The sequence below is a fragment of the Geotrypetes seraphini genome, chromosome 4 (genome assembly GCF_902459505.1).
Source record: "Geotrypetes seraphini chromosome 4, aGeoSer1.1, whole genome shotgun sequence".
Taxonomy (NCBI): Eukaryota; Metazoa; Chordata; class Amphibia; order Gymnophiona; family Dermophiidae; genus Geotrypetes; species Geotrypetes seraphini.
Window position 1 is genome coordinate 171,274,085 of NC_047087.1, and position 27,887 is coordinate 171,301,971.

Below are 27,887 nucleotides of genomic sequence, written 5' to 3' on the forward strand. Positions count from 1 at the left end.
AGGCAGAGCACTGATTTTCCCAACAGTTTAGTGTTTTCTCCCACACACTTTAACAAACATTAGTAATAATCTGTTCACACTTAGGGCTCCTTTTACGAAGCCGTGTTAGCGGTTTAGTTCACGTAATAGCGCGCGCTAATTTGCCAGTCGCGCTAGCCGTTACTGCCTCCTCTTTAGCAGGCGGTAGTTTTTCGGCTAGCGCAGGGGTTAGCGCGTGCTAAAAAGCTGCGTGCGATAAAGCCGCTAACGCGGCTTTGTAAAAGGAGCCCTTAGTTCATGCTTCTCTCCTTGGCTTCAAAAATTTATATTGGCAATATGCAGTTCATATTGTTTTGTTACTATTTCTCTCTCTCTCTCTGGATCTTCAATGTCCGTGAGTTCCAGTCGCTCATAAACCTCCAGCTCTCCTCTGCTCTCCCTCTGAGCATTTCTTTCAGCAATCCCGGCCCCAGTCACTGTCTCTTCCCCGCCCACTTCCATGTATTCTTCCTCTGCTATTGGTGTATTCGTCTGTTCCTCAGCTTGCTCCCTGAAGGTATTGGTCTTAAAAAAAAAAAAAAGAGGTTCTGCTCTCCCTTTACAACAGGACTAAGTCCTGCCCTGTGCCATTGCAAAAAATGAAGAGAAAAAAACCCAGGCAAACCTGTGGGTAACACAGTTACCGATAGGTCTACAGCGATCAGGTTTTAGGATTGGTAAAACCCAATGCAAAATAGCCAAGCAATGTAAATGAATCAATCGCTTGGCTATTTTGCATGGGGTTTTACTAATTTGCATGGCTGGAACGGAAAATGGGCGATCGAGGGGAAAAACACACGGTGGGCCATTTTGTGAATCAGGTCGGTTAGCACCTGAATGTAAAACACTTAGACAACCTCCATTGATAGTATATAAAAAAAAACTAGAGCTGTCCTGCTCATAACATCCCCCCAAAATTGTCCATCTCGAAGCAATTTTTGAAGAGGAAAGGTTTATAGTGGAAAACATCCTTCAAGGACGGCGTTGTGGTGAAGAAACAGGTACTACAGAAAAGATGGATTACACCTCACCAAAGAAGGAGCAAGAGTATTGGCAGGCAACATGAAGAGGGCCATTGAATAGGCTTTAAACTAAAGGTCAGGGGAAAGCTGACAGTCGACCACCAGTTGATGGCCCGGACGATAAAATGCCCCGAAGAAGGATCTAGGGACAACTACTCAGGGGGAGAAGACCACAAAGCAAATGAGGGAGACAACGTAGGAGCACAAACAGATACCTCGAAAGACACAGTAGGGGCTGCGAAACTTAGAAAGCCCAAGAAGGGACCACAAAGAAAACTTAAATGTATGTATACGAAGGGTAGAAGCTTGAGAAACAAAATGGGAGAGTTAGAGATAATAGCAAGACGCGACGAACTAGAAATCATTGGCATAACAGAAACATGGTGGAATGATGAAAATGAATGGGATACAGTACTGCAGGGATACAAGCTATACAGAAGGGATAGAACAGGGCAGAAAGGGGGAGGAATTGCCCTATATGTTCAGGAAGGAGTAGAATCTGTTAGAGAGGTAAAGAAAGAGGGAGTCCCTCTGGATAAAGATTCCTAGACGCAACGGTGCAGACACAAAAATTGGCCTTTACTATCGACCCCCAGGACAGATGGAGGAGACAGACTTAGAAATGATAGAGGAAATCAAACAAGGATGCAAGACAGGCAATGTAATGATCATGGGAGACTTCAACTTCCCGGGGATAGACTAGAACCTGGGAACCTCAAACTGTGGCAAAGAGACAAAGTTCCTGGAAATGATAGGGGACTGCTTCCTAGAACAAATGGTGGGAGAGCTGACGAGAGGAAATGCCACCTTGGACTTGGTCCTAAATGGCATTACTGGTTAGACAAAAGAAGTAGAAGTCACGGTCCCGCTTGGGACGAGCGATCACAACATGATCAACTTTAAAACTTGACATTGGGAAGGGGAAACGTACTAAAACCTTAACCACGACCTTCAACTTTAAAAAAGGAAGATATGATAGCATGAGAGCCATGGTAAAAAAAATGGCTCAAGAAAAGGATGAAGGGCTGACTGAGCCTGCCGGTGATTTTTCTTCCAGTCAGGCACCCCTGCAGCCACCACCCGGCACCTGCCGATTTGGAGAGGAGGTCCTCTCTCCCTGCATAAGAGCTGTGTGAGCCGCGGAGAAAAGAGGACTGACTGAGCCTGCCGGCAATTTTTCTTCCAGTCAGGCACCCCTGCAGCCACCACCCGGCACCTGCCGATTCGGAGAGAAGGTCCTCTCTCCCTGCATAAGAGCTGTGTGAGCCACGAAGAAAAGAGGGCCGACTGAGCCTGCCGGAGGTTTTTCTTCCAGTCAGGCACTCCTGCAGCCACCACCCGGCACCTGCTGATTCGGAGAGGAGGTCCTCTCTCCCTGAATAAGAGCTGTGTGAGCCGCGGAGAAAAGAGGGCTGACTGAGCCTGCCGGCGATTTTTCTTCCAGTCAGGCACCCCTGCAGCCACCACCCGGCACCTGTCGATTCGGAGAGGAGATCCTCTCTCCCTGCATAAGAGCTGTGTGAGCCGCAGAGAAAAGAGGGCTGACTGAGCCTGCCGGTGATTTTTCTTCCAGTTAGACACCCCTGCAGCCACCACCCGGCACCTGCCAATTCGGAGAGGAGGTCCTCTCTCCCTGCATAAGAGCTGTGTGAGCCGCGGAGAAAAGAGGGCTGACTGAGCCTGCCGGCGATTTTCCTCCAGTCAGGCACCCCTGCAGCCACCACCCGGCACCTGCCGATTCGGAGAGGAGGTCCTCTCTCCCTGCATAAGAGCTGTGTGAGCCGCCAGGACCTGTCCTTTTGAAGCCCCTTCGGAGCCAGGAGGAGCGAGGAGCACTAAGGGGAATTATCATGGGAAAACGGAAAGCTAAGATTATATCTTCTTCCCTGAATGTGACTGGACCAATGGATCGTCATCTTTCCGTTTCAACTGTAAAACCTACAGAAGGTAGGCTTGAAATTCGATCCCACTCTGCTTCTATCTCTTCTGGCGAACCCACGCCTCCACCTCAGCCTTTTACAGTATTAAAGGAGAAGGCAGACTCTGTTTCCATATTAGGTTCAGATTCAGCCTTTCCATTACTTTCAGAACTGGATTCTAAAACTATATCTAAGGGGGAACAATCTTTTATGGTATCTCCTGTTTCAATGCCTACTGGTCCTATTTCTAGGCCTGAGATAGGCAATAAACTAATCACTTTGCAAGATGTCTGGACTGTAGTAAATAGAATTGAGAACTCATTACAGAGCACAGTAGTTCAACTTTGTCAATTTTCCTCAGAAATAACAAATAAAGTGGCTGAGCATGATTCTCAATTGGCAATTATGGGAAAGAAATTGGATAAAGTAGAAACATCTGTTGTTGCAATGCAATCATGTGTTGTATCTCATGTTAAGGATAATACTATATTACACCTTCAATTGGAAAAAATGGAAAATGTTATGAGATCTAGGAACCTCAGGTTTTTGAATTTTCCTATATCCCATTTTCTCTCTCCTTTGGAACTACTAAAAATGTATTTAAAAGATATACTTTCTTATACTGGTTTAGAAAAGTTTATTCCAGATAATCTTTATTATTTGCCTAGCGGGATTAAAAAGATATCAGAAGAAGGGGGGGGAAGACCAACTAGTTTCACCTGATAGTTTAAACATTTCCCAATTTCTTGAGTTATCAAAAGATTATATAGCCCAGAGAGCAACATTATTAGTCACTTTTATGACTGAAATAGAGAAACAAGATATACTTAAATTGTATTTCTTGAACAAAAATGCCCTGTTTTGTGGTCAACAGATAAACATCTTTCCAGATGTCTCCAGACAAACACAATACAGGAGGAAGCAATTCCTGCAACTCAAGGCTAGAACCTTGGGTGTGGGTGCATCATTCTTTCTTAAGTTCCCCTGTAAATGCTTGGTGACTTTTCAGAATACTAAATATATATTTTTAGACCCAGTTCATTTAGAAAATTTTCTTTCAGACAAACCTAAATTGGATATATTACCTGTTACTAGTGCAGAAGCTGAGAAGGAATGAAATATGAAGATTATTATTGCCTGATGTTAGAGTTTATTAGAATATTGATGTTTAGTTCTTTACTTTACTTTTTTGGAATATAAAATCGGCGACAAGATTAGTCAACCCTCAATAATGTGGACTTGTTAATGTTTATATTTTAATTTGAATTATTTTCTTTTATTTTGTATATTTGCTTGAGTTTGTTATGATGTAACAATTAATAAAATTTATAAATTAAAAAAAAAAAAGAAAAGGATGGATAAAATCAAAACGGTAGATCAGGCATGGTCCCTACTGAAAAATACTATCACGGAAGCACAAAATCTCTACATTCCACAGATAACCAAAGGACGGAAAAATAAAGGCAAAGGAGAACCAGCATGGCTTACTAAAGAGGTGAAGGATGCCGTAAGAGAAAAAAAGAACTCCTTTAAAAAATGGAAACGCACAAACACAACCGAAGCTTGGAACAAACACAAAGATGATCAGAAGAAATGTCACAAGGCGGTGAGGAATGGCAAAAAGGACTATGAGGAGAAAATAGCGCAAGAGGGCAAAAATTTCAAGCCTTTCTTTAGATACGTAAAAGGAAAAAAAACCCGCAAAAGAGGTGGTGGGACCGCTGGATGACCAGGGAAGAAAAGGGTACATCAAGGAAGACAAACAAATTGCAAACAGACTAAATTCCTTTTTCGCGTCTGTCTTTACAAAGGAGGACACCACAACAATTCTAGAAGCGGTGAAAGTGTTCAAAGGAGTAATAGAGGACAGCCTCACCACAGTAGAAGTGGACTTGGACCAGATATACTACCAGATCGACGATCTTATAAGTGACAAATCCCCTGGACCGAATGGAATTCACCCGAGAGTCTTAAAAGAACTGAAGGTTGAAACCGGAGAGCTATTGCAAAAACTTGCCAACCTGTCAATTAGAACTGGACAGATACCGGATGACTGGAAGATAGTGAACGTCACGTCAATTTTCAAAAAAGGATCAAGAGGTAACCGGGCAACTACAGACCTGTGAGTCTTACGTCTGTCCCTGGAAAGATGGTTGAAGCACTGATTAAAGATAGCATAGTCCAGCACTTGGATACACACAACCTGATAAGAGACAGTCAACATGGCTTCAGCAAAGGGAAATCATGTTTGACGAATTTACTTCAATTTTTTGAGATCGTGAACAAACAAATTGATTGTGGAGAACCGGTGGACATAATATACTTGGACTTCCAGTTAGAGAAATGGGCGGAGAAATGGCAGATGAAGTTTAATGTGGAAAAGTGCAAAGTAATGCATTTAGGTAGAAAGAACAAAGAATACGAGTATAGAATGTCAGGTGCAACTCGGGGCAAGAGCGAACAAGAAAAGGACCTGGGTGTACTGATAAATATGACCCTGAAACCGTCGGCACAATGTGCGGCAGCGGCAAAGAAAGCAAATAGAATGTTAGGCATGATAAAGAAAGGAATCACGAGTAGATCGGAGAAAGTTATAATGCCGCTTTATAGAGCGATGGTCAGATCACACTTGGAATACTGTGTCCAACATTGGTCTCCCAACCTAAAGAAGGATATAAAACTGCTGGAGAGAGTGCAGAGACGAGCAACAAAGCTAATAAAAGGTATGGAGAATTTGGAATACGAGGAACGACTTAAGAGACTGGGATTGTTCTCCCTTGAGAAAAGGAGCCTGCGAGGGGATATGATCGAGACTTTCTAAATACTGAGGGGAATCGACAAAATAGAGCAGGAAAAAAAATTATTTGCAATGTCCAATGTGACATGGACAAGAGGACATGAACTGAAGCTAAGGTGGGACAAGTCCAGGACAAATATCAGGAAGTTCTGCTTCACGCAACGAGTGGTAGACACCTGGAATGCCCTCCCAGAGGAGGTTATTGTGGAATCCACAGTTCTAGATGCACATCTCTTTACGAGAGGCATAGAAAGATATGGATGACTAAAATTACGCCAGGTATACACCTGGCTGGGCCTCCGCGTCTGCGGATCGCCAGACTTGATGGACCGAAGGTCTGATCCGGAGATGGCAGTATTTATGTTCTTTTTTAAAAAAAAACTTTTCATTTATTCAATTTATCAAGTTTCAAACAAGCAATTCACATACTTGTACACCAGGGATCTCCTTGAGGGCCGCAATCCAGTCGGGTTTTCAGGATTTCCCCAATGAATATACATGAGATCTATGTGCATGCACTGCTTTCAATGCATATTTATTAGGGAAATCCTGAAAACCCGACTGGATTGCAGCCCTCAAGGAGGGACTTTGAGACCCCTGTAAATGTACACAGATTTATAAACATTAATAACAGAAAATTTATAAACCCAATTCCACTTAATTCAGTGTTTTAGGTTATTCCCTTTTAATTCAACCTATTTAGTCCACCATTCTTTGAGAGAGATTTTTAGAAAAATAATAATAAATGAAACAAATCTTATCCAACCTTGAAAGTGGCACTTATCTGCCGTACTACAGCCATTCATGACAGTTTACACATTTTCAGCTACGGGCACTACTTGCTCTTTGATTCTATAAATCCTAACAGTTGTTTAGGTTCAAAAGATAGGTAACTCCTATTCTGATAGGAAACAAAACATTTTACATGAAATTTCAATAAAAAAATTGCTCCTAGGGCTAGGACTCTTGGCCTTAATGCCAAGAATTCCTTTCTACACCTCTGAGATCTTAAAGACATGTCTGGAAATATTCAAACAGAACCTAAAAACTGATCATTTATATGTTGGAAATACAAACGTAATACATATTCTCTATCACTTTCCAAAGCAAGAGTTATTAACAAGGTTTTCCTTTCCGTTATGACCTCTAAAGAATTTTCCAGAAAAGTTGTTAAATTAATATCCTCTTTATTTGCCCCTTGAATCTCATTAGGAGTAGAGACTTCCACAGGTTTCTTTATTTGAAAATAATTAGCTCTAACAATAGGTGGCAAATTTTCTGTAGGAATAAGCAGAATTTCCTTAAAATACTTCCTTGCCATCTCCATTAGTGAAATTAAGGGACATTTAGGAAAATTAAGGAGTCTCAGATTATTTTTCCTTAGTTGGTTTTCAAAACTTTCCATTTTCCTAGCAATAAATGTTCTTTCCTTTACTAATTCCAAGTCCAAAGTTTTCATTTCACAAATTCTTATCTCCTGTTTTTCTATCTTTTCACTCATATCTTTAAGGACCAAACCTTGTTGCTCCACTTTAGAATGAATAGTCCCATAATCCGTATTTAAAGTAGAAAAAGACAATTTGAGGTTTGCGTCCATAACTGAAATGGCCTGCCATAAAGCCTCCATATCTATTTTTTCCAGCTTCTCCAGCACCCCAAATGTGATGTTAATTCCACCCGAAGTTCCTCTCACCTCTACTGCAGTATGGGGTAACTGTTGCTGTTCTCCAGCTTCTCCGGTTCCTGATGACATTAGAGCTAACGGCCCTCCTTTACTGAGGCTCAAAATCTCCTCCCAGGGCATCAAAGCCTCAGTCACTCCCAAGACTGAACTGCTTCCAGGTTGTGGTGGTAGCTGCATTTGTTCCGGGCTTAACAATGCCCGAACCTGCTGGCTGAGTTCGCCCGACGCTTTCGGGCTTGCCCCTGAAGTAGTCCCTGCTGATTCACCTAGTCGGGTAAGCGCTCCCTCAATTGTGGTCTGCACCAGACGCGGTGCCGCTATCGCCGCTGGAGGGTTGCCACGAAGGGCTCCTTTCCTCTTACCCATGGTTAGGTAAGGGAGCTGCTGTAAAACACGTCGGCCGATCAAAGAAGAGGGAACCTCCTTCTCAGGCGCCGCTCTCTTCGCCATCTTGTTTCTCTCTCCTCAGTACTTATGTTCGTATGATTCAAGACAAAGTTAGACAAGTTCCAGCTGAACCAGAATGTACGCAGGTAAGGCTAGACTCAGTTAGAGCACTGGTCTTTGACCTAAGAGCCGCCAACAGCTTTTAATTTTGGACAGAGGTCCAAAAGGATTCAGTGGCATTTAGCTGTGGCTTTAGCAAGATCTGGTGTGAGAGTAAGTTTATTACTCTTGAATAGTGAAGATTTTTTTGAATGAGCCGTTTGTAAAATAAGCATGGCCTTCGTGTATCATAATTTATAACAATTTTTATTGATGACTGCTGAATAATACAACAATAAACAGAGTAAAACAATACAACTGGTGTCGTCCATGTTTGTGGATCCATATATCAACTCCCTCCCCCTGTCCACTAAGATCCCATCAATGATTGAAAGAACCACACTTACTACTAACAATTACATAGTCTGCGTGTATCTTAAAAAGCTGATGACAATGGATGTAGGATGTTTTTGACCTGTTTCAGGCTCAGCAGGCACTCTGTGAGTATGTTCTAGTTTCAGAAGTGGGTCAAATTTAATACCCAAAATTTAAGATAGGAAAGATTGCAGGAACTTAATCATATTTTTACCTTCAGTGAGTTCAGGTAGGTAGGCCTCATGCAGTTCTCAAGATTTTCAATTTCAGCACTCAAGAGATCCATTTTGTGTAATTGGCACTGCATGTCAACAACTTGTATATCCTGAGCAGCAATACATTCCTAGAGAAGCTTTAAACGAGCATTGAGTTGGGTAAGTTGGGTTGCCGTTGAAGCAATGTCAGCTTTAATAGCCAAATGATTTAAATTTTGTTGCATTAAGTCCTTAAAAATGGTCAAATCACTGGATATGGTGTACAGTATATACAGTATCTTGAATCAGCGACACCTTTGAGGCCTACTTGGGAAATGGTGTGGTCTATTTTGGGGTACTTTGGATCTGATTGCGTTGGCAAATTGTTTTAATTTAAGCATTTCTAGTTGTTATAGTGTTAAAGTTTAAGTCAGCAGTACAATGAAACACTTTCACAGGATGGGACATTCATAGGCTAATAAAATAGAGAATAGCTGATGGGAAAGATTGCCTTAAGTGTCCATACTGGAAATGTTCATTTGGTTATCCCGTTCCTTACAGTCTTGTCAAGCTTTGTAATAGCCTGCCAGATAGTCTCAGGGGTCACTAGGGCAGTTGGTATATCCCTCCTGGTCTGCTGAGCTACTGAAACACCTGAAGTTCCCATTGGAGCCTCTATTGATCCCAGTTGCAGCCTCAGTAGAGTTTCATCAGGCTCCTTTACAGGGAATATCTGGGGTAATGACACTGCACCTCATGGTGTTGCCTCCTGCAGGAGATCCTGACTCACTGAGTTGGCCACCTCTAGCCCACCGGTATTAGGCAAGCATACTCCTCCAACAGCAAGAGGGAGCTTTCAGCAGTGGGCTAAAGGGGGACGGGCTGGAGAACTTTGTACCACGCCTTCCTAAAGACTAGGAAATCCTCCCTCTCCCTCTACTGTGGCAAGAAAGCCTCCTGCCATGAAACCTCTGAGTCACTGCAACTGGGTTAACCCTTTCTTGATGTTTGCCCATTTTAGCAGTCAAATTCCCTAGTACTCTAAGGAGGCAACTTGGAGATCAATCTCCTAGCCTCTGGACTCGGCAGCCAACTTGGGTCCCTCAGGTGTCCCTCAGAAAATATTTTTTTCATGAAAAGAGTGGTGAAAGCGAGGAATGACCTTTCAATGGAGGTGGTGGTGACAAAAACAATTTGAATTCAAGAAAGCTTGGGACAGTACTTTGAATGTCTAAGGAAGAGAAAGGAAGGGATAGTTGATGGCATGGATAGGCAGAATAGATAGACTATATGGTTTTTATCTGTCTTCTTTCTCTCTGTTTCTATATTTGAGAGGACAGTCATGAACAGTAGAGTACATCATCAGAGTCCCTTGGGAGGTTAGGACTCTAGACTTTAGAGATTTATGCCCAAAGGAAAGAAAAAGGGATCATTTTCCTGAGGAGCTTGAAGCAGATTTCAAAGACGGTATCTGGACCCACAGGTGAAAGGTTGTATGGTACTGTACTTAGTACTAATGCATATTTAGTACTAATAGAGAAGATTAATCAACTGTTTTTGGAGCTAGAGAAAAATTAACAGTTTAACTGTAGTTGAAGAAAATTTACAATAAATTTAGCTACTGAGTGTAACACTATTCAAGTGTCAGGAGAGAGCTCTTCCATGATGGATGCCAGTTGCAGTTGTTGGTTAATCATTTTAATAGCTTCATCCAGACTCTTTTGAATATATCCAGTTAGACACAGCATTGGATTTTAGCTGTAACCTTTGAAGAAGACATATTCTATGTCAAAACATGGTACTGTGTTGGGTTATGGAGGTATAAGATAATTAACAATAAACTTGGAATATTGGATACTGTACCCAGGAGGTAAGTCGTCTTTGGTACCTACTATTTTTGCTTTTGTTTCCCAAACCACCTTTATATAACTGTAGGACATTTTGCTGGTCATCTTGACATTAACTTCATAAATCATCTGGAATATCAATCTTCTCTAGTTCTATGTTCTTTGTTAGGAGTGGAGTGAGAAACTGGCCCAGCTAGCACACGAGAGAGCAGCCAGCTGTCTTAAGGACAATCCTTCCTATGGTCAACACCTGGCTGGAACCCAGAACCAACATGTTGGCTGGAACATCCACGTCCTCCCTGAGAGATCCATGTCCTTTGCAGACGTAGTTGATCTCTGGTTCAAAGAAGGACAGTTGTATAACTACCACATGGCCCAATGCTCAGAAAACATCACCTGCAGTCACTATACTCAGGTATGTACAGAAAAAGACTTCCTTATGTAAAACTCTTAATCTACACTGTGGTAAGGCACTCTTCGAATTTTCATTCTACTTTAACTCTAGTTTATCTTAGTATTAAAAATTCATTTTAAGGGACTTTAGGATGACTCTTTTATGTTTCAATCAAATAAGATTTGGAAAAATATACCTATTTAGATAAAGACATTACTCACTTACTACTTTTTCATAAACTCTGAAAACTTATTTCATAAATATTTTAATGTTTGATTTATGATAATATTTTGGGTCCGGATGGCTTTTCAAAACCTGACACTTTGTCTGGGTTTTGAAAAGCTGTGTCGGGCAAGGCGGGTATCATTGCATGATGGCCGCACATACGTGGACTTCCTCCCTGCCCAAGGGCAGGCAGTGGGGGCGGGGCTAGGGTGGGCTTGGGGGTAGGATTAGGGCAGGGATGGGTAGAACTGTGTGGGCCTGGAGGTGGGACTAGGGGAGGTCCAGATTTTCCAATAGGAAAATCTGCCTACCCTAGCCCTACCCCAACACTGCCAATGGTTTCCTGCCACCTCTTCCTGCTGCTTCTGCAGTGCTATTTCTTTAGGCTCACCAGTGCCCCCAACATTTCTACCTCCTGTGGGATGTAATGGGGAGTAATATTTTTAAGTTTTGAGAGGAATGGGAACAGGTCTACTCTCCATTCCCCCTCAGTTCAATCTCTGACCATAGCCTCTCTCACTATCAGAGCTTCTAAGAGAAAGTAATTTTTCAGTTTATGATATTCCATGCTTTCACAACCTTCTCCATCCCCTTATTTACCCCAGTGATCGCAAGATTGGAAGAAAAGAGCAGAGACCAGCAGCTACCCAAAACTTATCCAGCCTAATTAATAATATTATTTCTCCCACCCAGTGATTCTTGGGCTCGCTCAGTTGTGGGGAATGGCTGATAGATTCGAACCATGAGCACAAAAATCTAAAAATTATCTTTATGTTGCTTTATCTTATTTTTTTTAAAATCTTCCTAGTCTCACCCCTTCTTCAACTTCCATCTCTTTCTTTACCCCTTAGTTTTTCCCTCCAACCTGAGCCTCTCTTCTCAGAACTCTTCTTGGCCTATCTCCCCTTAAGCCCCCTGCACTTTGAATCCCACACAGTTTCTCTCCCTGTCCTCCCTCATCTATTTCTCTTTCTTCAGCCCATCCTTCACCCACTTGTCTTTGTACTACAGCCCATGCTCTCCCCCCCCACCCCACCCCACCTCAGCTTGCATTCAATTCAGCTCTATTCTCCCTTTCATAGACCATATCTCTTCCCTTTCATAGTCCATATCTCTTCCCTCAGCCTCTTTTCATCTCACAATAAGACAGATCAGGATGAACTGGAGTCAGCTTTGATGCAGTTCCAGCAGTGGGGCAGTGTAGCTCATGCCTAGGGTTACCAGACTTCTGGATTTCCGTGGACATATCCTCCTTTTCAAAACCCGGCACTTTGTCCAAGTTTCTAAAAGCTTCCCGACATAATCGCTTTGGAAAGGGACATCTGCGCATGTGCGGATGCAACGCGGTGATGTCACGCCCTGCTTTCCTTCAGGATTGTGTAAATCAAGCTCACCAAGAGCCACATAATGCTGGAAGAAAACAGAACAACTGTCCCAAGATGTTGCCTGCAGCAATACTATGGTAAAGGTCAGGGGTATAAACAAACAAAGGAAAGACCCAGGTTAGAGAGACTGGGGAAATGATGAAGGCAACAGACTGGGAGGAGAGTCTGGGGGGGGGAGTTGAGAGTGATTGGGGTAGGGCTGGGAGAGGTTGTGCATTGGGGGAATAGAGCTTTAGGGAAAATATGGATTGGGGGCGACAGGATGATTTGAGGAAGAGTAAACCTGGAGAATCAAACAATTTAATTTACACTTATTTATTTATTGCCTTTTTGAAAAAAATTACCCAGCAGAAAAAATATTCATTACCAATATATTACAGGTAAGCTCCTCTGTCTGCATTTCCTTGTGCTCTTTTTCCAGCTGCCCCCACTCTCCTTTAAGCCATGCCAGTTTTACATTTTTCTCCTTGTGCCATATTTAATGAATTTTCCCCAAGTAACTGTGTAATTCAGATCCACCTCTGCATCATCATATACTGTTATGCAATTCTTCAATAAGGTTTCTATCTTCTCTATAAATAGTAGATCCAACAAAGCTAGATTGTTCATTACCCAAGCCTCAGTTCCATCATCCATCAAGATATCCCAGCCCTTAAGACGAAGGTGTACAGGAGCATGATCAGACCAAACAATCAGATTGCTCAGGTATTCCGTTACTCCTACACACAACACAGGACTCAAAAAAAAAAAAAATCCATTCTGGAATAAACTTTGTGTACCTGGGAGTAGCATGTGTAACTTCTAGCTGAAGAAAATCTCGAAACATCCACTAATGAAAATTCACTTTATTAAGACTAATGCATCATTATCTGATAAATATTCCTTCTTTCCCTGATCTAACATCTCCTCATCCATTGCACTGCTGAAATTCTACCCTTCTCCCTTGAGTTTATCCATATGGTGACTGCTTGCTAAATTTTCAGCAAAAACTGCAACTGCCTTTTAATTGGTGTGTAGACATTCAGTATATACAGCAGCAGGTCTTTCCATTTGTGTCATTTCCTGTTCCTTTCCAGGAATTTTCATTTTATTTGAATCTTCAATTTCTTGGCCATTTTATCATTACAGGAGCAATGAGGTCATCTTTTACTCATCTCTTTCTATCTCTTCGAATATCCAACAGACTGACATAAACCTGCCGTTTCTTTCACTAAATCGTCACTAAAATCTGACCTTTCCTTTCTGAGCACACTGCCAAGACTCTTGTCCATGCTCTCATCACCCCTCGCCTGGACTACTACAACTTTTTTTTCTCACTGTTCTTCCGCTAAGCCATCTCTTTTCCCTGCAGAACTCTGCTGCATGCCTCATATTCTTCCAGTGTCGTTATGCTCACATTATCCTTCTCTTTAAGTCACTTCACTGGCTTCCTGTTCATTTCCACAAACAGTTCAAACTCTTCTTATTGATCTACAAGTGTAGTCACTATAAAGCAACTCAGTATCTCTCCTCTCTTATCTCTCCCTATACTCCACCCCAGAAACTCCATTCATTGGGTAAGTCTCTTTTGTCTGTACCCTTCTCCTCCACTGCTATCTCCCGACTCCGTCCCTTCTACCTTGCTGCAATCTGCCTGACTCGGTACATCAAGCTTCGTCTCTGGCAGTATTCAAATTCATGCTGAAAGCCCACTTTTTTGAAGCTGGATTTAAGTCCTAATCCAACCTACTTGTAAAGCACCCATTTCTGTTTGTCATTCCCTCTGTAGTCCTCTACCCTATCTGCCTCATCATTCCCTTCTTATTGAGTCTCTGAAGGAGCTCAAAATTGATCCTTCTCAACCTACTGAGAGTAATTGGGGTAGGGCTGGAGTACTTGGGTGTCTTATTCGACACAGAGAAAGGCCAAGTGTTTCTTCCAGAGGCACGCAAACAGAAGCTTTGGGGCCAAATTTAGGCCTTCCTGACACAACAGAGTCTGCCACCTTGGGTCTATCTTCAAATTCTGGGTTTGATGGCTGCTGCGATAGAAGTGGGTGAGCCTTGGGTGAGAGCGCATATGCGTCCCCTTCAACACCCAATGTTCTCTGCTTTGCAGGATCCGCTTTCAGCTTACCACCTTTCTCTGCATCAGGATATGAAAGTTCTGATTTCTGAGCACTGGGAGGACCCTGAGGGCTCCGTTAAGGTGGCAAAAGCAATGTCCAAGTTATACCCTATGAACTAGGAGTTCTAGCAGATGTTTAATCTGTCTAAAGTGGACTCCTTGGTGGCTCAGGTGACAAAGCACACACCCCTACCCAGTGAAGGAGGCTTGGTGCTCAAGAATCAACATGATCACTGGCTGGACATGTTGCTCAAAAGGCAATTCGAGGCCTTGTCTCTGGCAGTTAAGGCTGCTGTGGCAGTCTCCTTTAATTGCTAGAGCATGCCATTCTAAGTTACGTGATAGAGGAGTGACTTCAGAGCTACCGTCCCAGCTGTTGCTGGTAGGAGTGGACTATGTGGCTTCCCCATATTACATTGGTCGGATATGAATCGACTCTACAAAAAATACAGCCAAGTTTCTTGCGACCTAAATAACTGCCCCATCTACCTGTTATCAAACTCCTCCACCACATTCAGAGCCAACCTCATGCTATGGATTCAAACCACATTAACAGAAGGTCAATTCCCTCAAGACCTTGGAGAGATCATAATCACCCCAATCATGAAAGACCACAAAGGCCCAATAGATAACCCCTCCAACTACAGACCAATCGCTTCAATACCAATATACGTTAAAATAATAGAAGGTCTAGTTGCACAATACCTCACCATCTACCTGGAAGACCATAACCTACTTCACCCCTCACAATCAGGATTTCAAACCAACCACAGCACAGAAACATTACTTGTAACACTATAGACACAGCTCGACAGCAAATTAGCAAAGGCAAAAAGATGATGCTAATCCAACTTGACCTCTCCGCAGCATTTGACCTGGTCGACCACTCCATACTGCTACAGATACTTGACACCATTGGGATCTCAGGCAAGGTCTACAATTGGTTCCAAGGATTCCTCAAATCAAGAACCTACAGGGTAAAGTCCAATAATATCAAATCAGAACCATGGTCCAACCCATGCGGAGTTCCACAAGGATCACCTCTATCACCTACCCTCTTCAACCTCTTTATTTCCTCCCTTGGAGCCACTTTAGATAACTTAAATTTTACATCCTTCAGCTACGCAGTCGACATCACCATACTCCTCCCCTTTGACCCATCAGAGCCCACCACTACAGCAAAACTGGAAATAACCCTAGATGCAGTGGAAAAATGGATGGTAGACCATAAACTGAAACTAAACTCAGATAAAATAAAATTCCTTCTGCTCGATAAGGCCAAAACTCCCACCATTACAGAACTGAAAATTAAAAACACCAAATACCCAATACAGCCCGAACTCAAATTCCTAGGAGTAACGATAGACAGTTGCTGCACAATGCAGTCCCAAATCAATAAAACATCCCAGAAAGCTTTTTTAATTATGAGAAATCTACGTAAAATAAGAAAATTCTTCGACCCAGCACAATTCAGGCTAATTGTCCAATCCCTAGTCTTAGGTCTACTGGACTATTGCAATTCCCTGTATCTACCTTGTCCTGCCAACATGATAAAACAACTTCAGACTATACAAAACACTGCCCTCAGACTGATCTACTCCCTGAAAAAATATGATCATATTACAACTGCCTTCCTAGACTCTCACTGGCTACCTATGCAAGCACGAATTCAATTCAAATTCTACTGTCTATTATTCAAAGCATTAAACGGATCCGCCCCCCCCCTATCTAAACAACCGCCTAAACCAGATCCTCACCTCAAGACAAAGAAGAACTCCGAACTCTTTTGCCTTCCCTCCACTCAAGGGCACTCAGCGAAAAAAGATGTTTGATAACCTTTTGGCGACGCAAGCAGCAAAACTTAACCACTCCATCCCCAACCTGTTGACGGCAACGGGCGACTTCAAAACTTTTCGAAAAGAAATCAAAACCCTACTTTTCAAAAAATTTATCCAGATATTTTAACCCAACCCTTCCCCCTCCTCCTAGATAAATTCTCCCCCAAAACCTGCACTTAAATAATCTCTTCCTCCCCAAAACACCAACCAAGTATTCAGATCCCTGAAATGTAACATAATCTTATTTGTACTCTAACTGTAATCTATTTGTTATATCACACAGTAACGTACAGTCAATTTAATATCCAATTTGCAAGTTCTTCAGGAATTAATCCAGCTACCTCTCCTCCCTTGTAACCAAAAAAAAAAAAAAAAACAAAACAAAACAAAACTGTTGTAACTTCACTGGAAATGTCCAGTTAGCTCTTTTGTAATCCGCCTTGAACTGCAAGGTATAGATGGAATAGAAGTCCCTAATGTAATGTAATGTAATGCTCTGTATGACCTGCTTCTGGTGGTAGGCAAGGTCTCTGCTTATTCTGTGTCTGTCTGATGGATTTTGTGGATCAGACATAGAGTTGGGGACTCCTCGTCCAAAGCCACTCTCAGCAGGCTTTCTTTCTGGGGCAATATTGTATTTGGCCAGGGATTGAATGATCTCATGGCTAGTGTCCAGGACCGCTGTCCAAAATCTCTTCTGGACTGCAGGCCTCGGGCTGTGAAAGGCAAGCCTGTGTGTCCTTTGGAGGCTCATGCCATTCGCCCCTGTTCTCCTCTGAATCCTCATCCCAGAGATCCTTTCAGAGTCCAGGACAGAGGTTTACCAGGAATAGAAAGTCCCAGGGCTCCATCTCTCATCCAGGTGGGCAGCCCAAGAAATCCCAATGACACCAGGCTTCCAGCCCCTCCTTGCAAGATCGGAGCAGGCTGCAAGAATTCCTGGAGGCTTGTGAAGCTATCTTGTCTGACCAATGTGTGCTAGAGGTTATCAGGAATGACTACAAGTTGGAGTTCACCTGTCCTCTATCCGTCTGGTTCGTGGACTCCCCAGCAGGCTGACTGTAAAGAGCCATCCATGTCCTGGTGACCCTAAACAGATTGCTTGATATTCAGGCAATCAAATGGGTGTCATTGCCTTGGCAGGGTGTCATTGCCTCAAATGGGTGGCATTGCAGACTCAGCAGTGGCATAGTAAAGGTAGGAGGCATCCGTGGTGGTGGGGCCCCCATGCCTTCTCCACACCCCCACTCTTTACGTGCCTCCCACTCCTTCCCACCCCAATTCCACACTTGCGCTCTCCCTCCCACCTGTATCTCTTAATCTTTGCCAGTGCAAGTGGCTTCTGCAGCATGCCCCTCACGCCAGCATTGGATTTCCCTCTGATGTCACTTCCTAGCCCCGTGATCCAGAAGTGATTCAGAGGGGAACCAGGCTGGCGTGAGCATCGGGCAGAAGTTGCTTGTGCTAGTGAAGATAATACAGAGGTACAGGGTGGGGGGTGGGAGCGGATGGTGTGAGCGTGGTGTGGTAGGGTGGGATGGAGAGGTGCCAGCACCCCTACCAACTTGGTGCCCTGGGTGGTCCACACACCCCCGCCCCCCCTTACTACGCCACTGAGACTCAGACTTTGACAGATACTCCATATACTTTGTTGTGCCCAAGAAAGGCGCTGAAAATTGGAGGCTGATCCTGGACCTCAAGCACATCAATGCAGCTCTCAAAGTATCTCCTCGAGGGAGGAAGTGGAGAGAGCAGTCTAGGCCCTCATGTGATCCTTCAGAGTCTGGGCTGGATTGTCAACTTGAAAAAGAGCCAATTGCAGCCAGTTCAGTCTCTGGAGTACTTGGGTATCTGATTCAACATGGAGAACAGCCAAGTGTTTCTTCCAGAGGCACACAAACAGAAGCTTTGGGGCTGTCACCTTGGGACTGTCTTCAAGTGGTGCCTTGGGTGAGAGTGCACATACATCCTCTTCAATTTCTTCTGTCTTGCTGGTCCCTGCATAGGGATTCTCTGCTTGTTCTGCCCTGCACGACAGCTGCCACTGCAGCCTGGCCTGATGGCTCTGTCCACAGTCAGCCTCAGGGATGCCTCTTCAGATCGACTCTTGAACCACACTGACAATGAATGCCAGCCTCTTGGGCTGGGGAGCACATTGGGAGGACCGTCCAGTTCAGGGGTGGTGGTCTTCATCTCAGTTACGTTGGTCCATCAACAGGTTGGAACTCTGAGTCATCCGACTAGCACTGAAGCAATTTCATCCCTGGCTGATGAACAAAGCAGTCAGAGTGTTTTCAGACAATGCCACGGCGGTGGCTTACATCAACAGGCAAGGAGGCACCAGGAGTGTCAGGCTTCAGAAGGAGGTGAAGGTTCTCTTCCATTGGGCGGAAGCTCATCTTCTGGCCATTTTAGCAGCCCATGTCACTGAAGTACAAAACGTACAGGTGGACTTCCTAAGCAGACAAAATCTGGACCTGGGAGAGTGGTCTGTCTCTTCTCAGGCTTTTCAATCCATTGTCAACCATTGGGGTAGGTCAGGGGTAGGCAATTCAGGTCCTCGAGAGCCAGAGCCAGATCAGGTTTTCAAGATATCCACAATGAATATGTATGAGATGGATTTGCATGCACTGCCTCCTTGAGATGCAAATCTATCTCATTCTGTCAGTTCCTGTCCAGCTTGTGAAGTGAGAGGTCCTGGTCTGGATTTTTCCCACTGGTGTGTGGCACATATATACATTGTATAATGAATAACAAGAACTAAGATTCATTACTGAAGCCGAGATCAGCCTGTAGCCCCTGACGATGCCGACAGGCGAAACACAGATTTGTGTTGGGCGTTTGTGCTCAGTTTATGGTGAACAGCGATACAAGGAATATGAAGAGAAAATCTATTGGAATAATATACTCATGAAGTGATAAGTTTGCGCAATATCAATAACTTTTTTGGCCAATATATGGACAGTACTGCAACAGAATAGTTTTGAAATGAACTTTTAGTGGGTTGGTTGTTAAGGTTTTAGTAAGTTATTTATGTGTATATTTATATGATATGAAGTATTAACACATGTGCGGGGTGTAAAAAAATTTTTTTTAAAAAATAAAGTATAAAATAAAAAGAAGTAATTAATGAATGTTTGGGAATTTTAGTTTATAAATTTGTAACAAATATAGCTCTTTGTGTTTATAAAATGCATATTTATTGTGGATATCCTGAAAACCTGACTTGGCTCCGGCTCTCGAGGACCGGAATTACCTACCCCTGGGGTAGGCCAATGTTCAACCTCATGGCATTGATGAAGAGCAAGGAAGCAGTATGTTTATTCAGCAGCAGATACTAACCTGGAAGCGCAGGGATCTACACCTTGGTACGACACCTAAATCCTTTTCCTTGGTGGTAACTCCTAATGTGGAACCCAACATCACATAGTTATAATTTAGGTTTTCTTCTGAATATGCATCATTTTACACTTTTCAAGATTGCAGAATCTCACTTGCTGAAAGGAGTGCTGGAAGACCTGACCAGTCCCTTCTGTTGTGCAATGTTACATCTGTGTTTATGGGAGAAAATATCTAGTTCTATGTATAAGTATTGCTTCTTTTGGTTGAAGAGACGCCGACACATTTACAATTGTCCCCTGAGGAAGGCAATGTTTTTGCCGAAACTCGGATCCTAGTTGGGACTCAACCTTTGGGCATTTTGCTGTTTTTTAACCTTGATACAAACTGTTAATAAAGGAACATTGACCACCTGGTTGGATTTGACATCTCCAGTGCCTCTTTTTGTTTGGATTTTATTTGCTTCGAGGCTTGGTACCTTTTTTTTCCCTTTCCCATACAATTATTCACAAATGTAGATTGGAGATACCTATTTTCTGCACATCCTTATAACAAAATCACTATTATTGCTGGATTCTAGAAGCTTTATTGGACCAGGAAAAACTGCAAATTCAGTTGGTTATGATACCTTTTTAAAAACCAAGAGAAAAAAATTTTGTAATATATAATTATGCTTTTAAGACCTCACATGGACATCGAGACACCTAAAGAAGGGACCTGTGTGATCTTCTCATGTACTTCTGATATTCCAGGTAATGAGCATCCTTTTAATTCTCTCCCTTTTGCATTTGATTATAACAAAGATACAGACACTGGCAGTGAGCATAGCTCAGAAACTTTGTGTGTGGGTGTTTGATTTTTGCTCTCTTTCTGTCTCTCTTCCAGCTGGTCTGGGCCACGTCCAGCAGGCTGGGTTGCGAGAAGCAGACCTAGCACTGATGGCCAAGAGAAGAAAGACATGTTTGTCTGTGCCTATTTCCCCGGGTAAGGAAGAGGAGCTTTTGACTCATTTACTCTCTGTTCTATTGCTCATTGCAGAAACCATAGAGTGTTTTTTTTCTTGTGGGCAGAGAGGGAGGGGGGTATTTGCTTGTTACTGAATCTGCCTTCTCCACTTTGTAATCCCTTCCTTTTAACAAGCAATCCTGTCCGCCTCTTCCCTTGATTTCTTCAGGATACTGACTATTTTACCACAACAGGGCAGGCTCTGTGAGCCAGCTGCTGCTGGAAGAAAAGGGTTTCTGTGCTATACATTTCAGTGTACACACATGACTCACTGCCCAGTGGTACTGAGTGTGAAATGCATGTGATTAGATTTCAAGCCCTTGTGAAAAGAGCGGAAGGTTTAGGGTTATCAAATTGCTCCAGGTCATCAGAGGGCAAGCAGAAGCCGGTCCTGTTTTTGTTCATTGTATGTTCTAGTTTTATATTGGAATCAGAAGTACAAATCTTGACACAAATGGAGCAAAATCCAGGCTGACTGCCTGTTGCTGCTCAAACTAGGAACCACTGGTATATCCTAGCAAAGTGCCCTTATTATCAGACTTAAATGAAAACATTACGAAGCTCACCCTCTGAGTACTAAACTTCACTAAGGCTCCAATCTACCAATAATACAGGGTTTTGGATAAAGCAGGGTCATTTTTTCTAATCAAAGTGATCGTATGATGGTGAACCAGATAATACAGACTGAGCTGGATACTTGTCTTTTCCAGTAGCGTGTTTAAAGATTTTGATCTATTAATTTTTCAAAAATGTTATAATCTGGCAAAATCAGACTGATACCATGTGAATCTTAGGCATCATTCTCAACGTTACCCTTATATTTAGACCCCAAATCTCACAAGTGATTTAACATTCCTTCTATACATTTCGCTTAATCTGTTCAATAAAATCTCTTCTGTACCCTCCAGCACTTAGTATTTTAATACACTTTTTAATAATTGGTCAATTAGACTACTGTAATTCCTTAAATAAAGGACTACGGGGTCCTTTTATAAAGGTGCGGTAGGGGTTTAACGCGCGGAATACCATGCGTTAAACCACCTGCCGTGCTAGTCGCTAACGCCTCCACTGACGAGGCGTTAGTATTGTGGCTTGCCGCGGGGGTTAGCGTGTGATGAAATGTCCGACGCGCTAACCCCCATAGCGCACCTTGATAAAAGGAGCCCTAAGAGTTAAAGATCTTTGTTGATTACAAATAATTCAAAACACAGCAATCAGGCTTAGATTTTTGACTCTCTAAGAGGGTAATTTTATAAGGGGACATCTAGTGTAAGCCCATATTCATGTGCCTATTTTAGGTCAATTTTATAAAGACAAGTAGGCACCTAATTGTCTTTATAAACTACTAGCATGAGTGGCAGAAACTGCACCTATGTTGCAGATGTGGACATTTACTCCTGCCCTGAAATAGTGGTAAATATTTGTGCCATAATTTTAAAGTATGTGTGTGGCTTAGTGTATTCTACGGTAAATCAAAAAGTAAAGGCAAAAATAGAAGTAACTGTGAGCAAATGAACATATCACTTTTCCACACAGTCCCTATGCAAGATGATGCATTTGTTGTATCGTTCAACTAGCTTCTGCATTCCTGCAGAGAAGTTTTTCGGCAGCTCCTGAAGCCAGATGGGCACCACTTCTTTTACTTCATCATGCTTTGTCTTTTACTCTCTGGGTTACAGTAATGCACTCATGTCTCGTCACCGGTGACAATTCTCTCCAGAATTCTCAGATTATCTTCATGCTGTCTCAGGAACTGGGTTGCAACCTCCGCATGCTGTTGCTTGTGCAAATTAGTAAGCTGGGAACCCATCATGTGCAGACTTTCCTGTATCCCAAGTCATCATACATTATGGCAAATGCAGATCCAGAGCAGATATCCATATTTGCAGCCAATTGAGACACAATTATCCGTGGGTCTTCTCTAACAAGGTATCCGCCCAGTCAATGTGCTCTTGTGTGTGTGATGTTGATGGGTGACCAGAACGACCTTCATTGGTTACACCTGTTCTTCCCGCTTTAAACCTTTTCACCCACTCATATATCTTTCATTGATTCATGGCGCTATGTCCATACTGAGCCAATATCCAATGGTGAATCTCCACAGGTTTCACTCCCTCTGCCCAAGGAAAGCGCACTACTGAACATTGTTCTTCGATGGTGCAATTTTGCAATGGAGTGTTCGTGTTTCTGACTTTGCGGCTGCCGCACGACTATAGGCTGAGCGCTGCACGGTGTGTTCACGAACTATCCAACAGACAATGTACAAGTACATATGTTGCATTTCGCTTACTCTGTTCTGGTTATTGCGTAATTTAACAATTGCCTTTAATTTTTGATTCACCCTCATATAATCTATGAGGTAGATATTGAGACAGCAGCAGTGAGCATATGGACACTTACTCATAACTGTAGAAGAGATAGCCAGATGCGTAAGTGCTGACTCTGCCCCCAGGCAACCCACAAAATAGCTGACTTTCACTTTAGTGGTCTGTGGTGATATTCAGTGGCACTAACCAGTTAAGGGCTGCTGAATATCAGCGGATAGCCCTGCACAAGCGATTTAACCAGCCAGGAGCCATTTCTGGCTAGTTAGATTGCTTTGAATATCTACCCCCCTCCATGTGTACCTATGTGATCCACTCAAATGTCATCCCTGTAAGGTCATAGTACATAGTTTCAAAGTAGTGGGATTTTAGGATTTTATAAGAGATCACAAATGTGCAAAATGATGTAGAGGGGCATTTTCAATAATAATAATAATTTTATTTTTATATACCACCAAAGCCATGAAAAGTTTGAGGCGGTTTACAACAAGAAGCGCTGGACAATCAGCGAAGAGGTCAACAATTCAAAGACATCTATACAATCTTATATAATACGATTTCTAAATCCAAGTTTATAATACTACCATCCCTAAGCATTCCCTTATGTATTTTTTCTTCTTATAGATCCTCAGCTAGCTGGCTCTTCAGAACTTTAGTTCATATAATCACCATAGAAGCCACTGTCGTCAATGGATCATTTTAAAATAATTTCTCAACTTTTTTATTTATTTATTCAATTATATATCATTAAAAATCACTTATCTGCTTAAAGTTAATGCATGGAGCGCCTCTCTGACACGATCATGTTTCATTTACACTTGCTCAGGGTTGGGGCTCCTCCAGCGCCCTAAATTCTTTTGTAGCTGTCACAGCACCTGTTTCCTTCTTTTATTATTACAGGTTTTAACCTGGCTCCACAGAGTTTGTTGGTTTAGTTTGGCCAAGTCCAAATCCAAGTTTAGACATTTTGCAGAACACGCATAAAAATGAAGTATTTATTCACTTTTCTATACCGTTCTCCCAGGGGAGCTCAGAACAGTTTACATGAATTTATTCAGGTACTCAAGCATTTTTCCCTGTCTATCACGGTGGGCTCACAATCTATCTGGGGCAATGGGGGGGGGGGGGAGGAGGAGGGGGGAGGGGGGGGGGATTAAGTGACTTGCCCAGTTTCACAGGGAGCAGCGTGGGTTTGAACCCACAATCTCAGGGTGCTGAGGCTGTAGCCTTTAACCACTGTGCAATAATCATTTTCAAAACAAGAAAACATCCATCTTTTTATTTGAAAATGACCTCAGTGTCTCTGTCTTTATGAACCATTTTCGAAAAAATACATCCAAAAGAAAATTGCACAAAATAAGCCTTTGGGATGTAGGAGGGGCCATGATTTTGGGTAGATTGGCCACACAGCCATCCCAGCAGAGCAGTGAGGCAGCCTAAGAGGCTATGCAGTGACCTTTATATAAAAAGTCCTAGGTACACATCTCATCATAACCCCCTTATAGTGTGTGTTCAGTCTGCCAAAACCCACCCAAAACCTACTAGACCCAACTGTACACATACCAATAGCCTTTAAGCTGGCAGTTGTCACCTATATGTTTAATGTTTAAAAAGCTTTTGATATACTGCCTCTTGAAAATCAAAGCAGTTTACTATCATAACTTGAAATTTGGAAAGTAATTACAAAATCACCACAGAAAAGTTAAGAATAGGAAAACAAAGGAGAAGAGAGCAAGAACGAGAGGGAAAGAAAACCACTATATAAAATACAAATTGATGATATAACTGATACCTTGCTCAGCCCTCCAGACCAAATGTTAGTTTGAACAAATATGCCTTTAGTAGATTATGAAATTTATGGTAGAAGAATTCTGAGTGGCCATCAAGTGGAGGTGAGTTCCAGAGAAAAGGCACTGTTACAAAAAAGACAGAATGGTTTGTGGAATGTAATCTTGTCAAATGTACTGATGGCACTGATAATTGGTAATAACCACAAATAATTGGCAAAAAACTTTTTCACTCCTGCTCCGAAAGAACAATGGCCAGCAAGAAACCAACCGGTTATTTATAAAAGAGATCTCAGTATGAGCACTACAAACAATTTCAGCTCAGGGCAGGGACTCATTAGATGACAAGCACCAGACTCAAAAGTCTATATAAGCCCTACCCTGTACATCATAAGTGGTCTCCCAAAAACATTTTAGCTGAATTCTATATTTAATTTAATTTATTTTCAAATATTTGTTATAGAATGCAAAAAATTGAAAATGCACACTGTAATTTTGAGCAGTGGTTGACACCTGGAATGCTCTCCCAGAGGAGGTTATAGCGAAATCGACCGTCCTAGGATTTAAAAGCAAACTAGATGCACATCTCCTTACAAGAAGCATAGAGGAATATGGGTGACTAAAAATTACACCAGGTGCACACCTGGCTGGGCCTCCATGTGTGTGAATCGCCGGACTTGATAGACTTAAGATCTGATCCGGAGATGGCGCTTCATATGTTCTTATATTTCTATGCTCTTCATCTGCAGTGCATCTAAATCTCAAGAGGGCATGTTAGAGGCGTGGTTTGGACAGGACTAGGGTAGGCTTATGATTTGGACTTTTTTTTTGCAATAATCAAACATTTGTAGAATATGTCCAGGGCTCAGTTTGGATATCTAGGGCTAGACCTGTTTTAACAATGAATAAGTGCAAAAAAGGTGTCCAAACTGACCAGATTACCACTGGAGAGATGTAAGCATTACCCCCCCCCACACACACACTAGAGAGCTGCATGGGAACGGGGACGGCGGGAATCCCGCGGGTTCCCCCTTCGGGTCACGGGGATCCCGGGGGGATGTCCCCTAGGGTCACGGGGATCCCGTGGGGACGCCTCCGAGGGTCGTGGGGTTCCTGCGGGGCTGGATGTACTAAGTCGCGCGGCTTTTCTCCCTACCTGCTCTGCTTGCAGCACAGAGCCGAATGGGAAGTCTTCCAGATGTCAGCGCTGACGTCGGAGGGAGGGAGGGAGGGCTGACGTCGGGAAGACTTCCGTTCGGCTCTGTACTGCAGGCAGGGTAGGTAAGGAAGAGTAGCCTCGCGGCTCGAGTGGCTACCAAGGGAGGGGGACGGTCCACCCCGCCCCGCCCCGTGTGCAGCACAGCCGGCCGGGTCCCCTTACTTTTGTGGCGTTAACCCGACCGACCGATAACAGCCCTGGTCCGATAAACCTCCCTGCCCTTAACCGCGAATCTAAATTACCTTCTTACAGCATTTGTGGAAGACAGAAGGGGGAGAAGGATGCTGACAGGACATGGGGAAGACGGGGGGGGGGGGGAGAAGGACGCTGAAAGCACATGGGGAAGACAAAGGGGTGGAGAAGGACGCTGAAAGGACATGGGGAAGATGGGGGGGGTGGAGAAGGACGCTGAAAGGCCATGGGGAAGATGGGGGGGTGGAGAAGGACGCTGAAAGGCCATGGGGAAGACAGAGGGGGGAGAAGGACGCTGACAGGACATGGGGAAGATGGGGATGGAGAAGGACGCTGAAAGGAAATGGGGAAGAGAGAGTGGGGAGAAGACGCTGGCAGGGAAGAAGACAGAGATGCCAGACTATGGGGAGAGCGGAGGGAAGAAGATGGGTGCCAGACCAATTTGGAAGGGGGGAGAAAGGGAGAGGCACAGTAACAGAGCAAATGAAAGACGCAGAAGGAAGAGAGACAGTGGATGGAAGGAACTGAATGAGAACATGAGGAAAGCAGAAACCAGGCAACAAAGGTAGGAAAAGAATTCTATTTCTTTTTTTCTTTTTTTTTGCTTCAGGATAAAGTAGTATATTAGTTGTGTTGATAAAAATTTATAAACAAAAGAGGCTCTGGTAGAAACCCGTTTACAAAGTGTGTATTCTTCCCAATTAATATTTCCAAATTAATAAAGTCTTTTTGCTTATTTGTAAATGGGTTTCTACCAGAGCCTTTAATTCAGTAGCATAATTAAATGAAATAAGTATTTCTGAAGTTTATAGGGACGGGCGGGGACGGAGGGGATTCCTCACGGTGACGGGCGGGGATGGAGGACATTTCTCACGGGGGACGGGGGGGGACAGAGGGATTCCTCACGGGGATGGGTGGGGACGGGTGAGACTTTGGCGGGGATGGGTGGGGACGGGTGGGATTTCTGTCCCTGCACAACTCTCTAACACACACACACACTAGGATTACCAGATTTTCCATTTGGAAAATTCGGACCTCTTAGACCCACACCCCCAGGCCCGCCCAGTTCCACCAATCCCCATCCCATCACGCCCCATTCACATCCCAAATCCTGCCCTAGCCCCGCCTCCCTGCTGTCAGCTCTGGTCGGGCAAGAAGGCATCCAAAATGTGTTCATGCGACACGATGATGTCATATGCATGCATGCGACATCATCGCGTTTCCCTCCTGCCCAACGGCGATTTTGAGGGAGGCTTTTCAAAACCTGGAGGGGTGATAAAACCCAACAGATCTTTACCAGATTGGTGTTACAGCTAAAACAGCTTCTAGCTAAGTACAATCAGATTTATGGCTTTTTAATGATTGCTTGAAGATTTTTTGCAATGACATTTGATTGAATTTTGTCATTCCATAATTTAGGTAGAAGAAAGCAAAATTTCTTGTTGATTCATAGTGTGCGCATTTTGGTCTAGGGCAGTGTATTGCAAACTGTGTGGCACAGCAGATTCCAGGTGTGCCCCAACGAGACACCGATAAGGAGAGGTACCGGCTGCCTGCTTACAGGATGTGCCTCTCACAGAGAGAGGCACGTCCTGTGGGCAATCAGCCATAAGAACATAAGAACTGCCATCTCCGGATCAGACCTTCGGTCCATCAAGTCCGGCGATCCGCACACTCGGAGGCCCAGCCAGGTAACCTGATGTAATTTTAGTCACCCATATCCCTCTATGC

At 43.3% G+C, this 27,887-nt stretch overlaps 1 protein-coding gene across 1 annotated transcript in view; it reads left to right on the forward strand.

The window, feature by feature from the left end:
* CLEC18C (C-type lectin domain family 18 member C) overlaps positions 1 to 27,887 on the forward strand; it is a 120,297-nt gene that overhangs the window by 43,341 nt on the left and 49,069 nt on the right. The window contains 3 exon segments of the mRNA XM_033942444.1: positions 10,512 to 10,757; positions 20,515 to 20,559; positions 20,561 to 20,613. Of these exon segments, the coding sequence (XP_033798335.1) occupies positions 10,512 to 10,757; positions 20,515 to 20,559; positions 20,561 to 20,613 (344 nt within the window).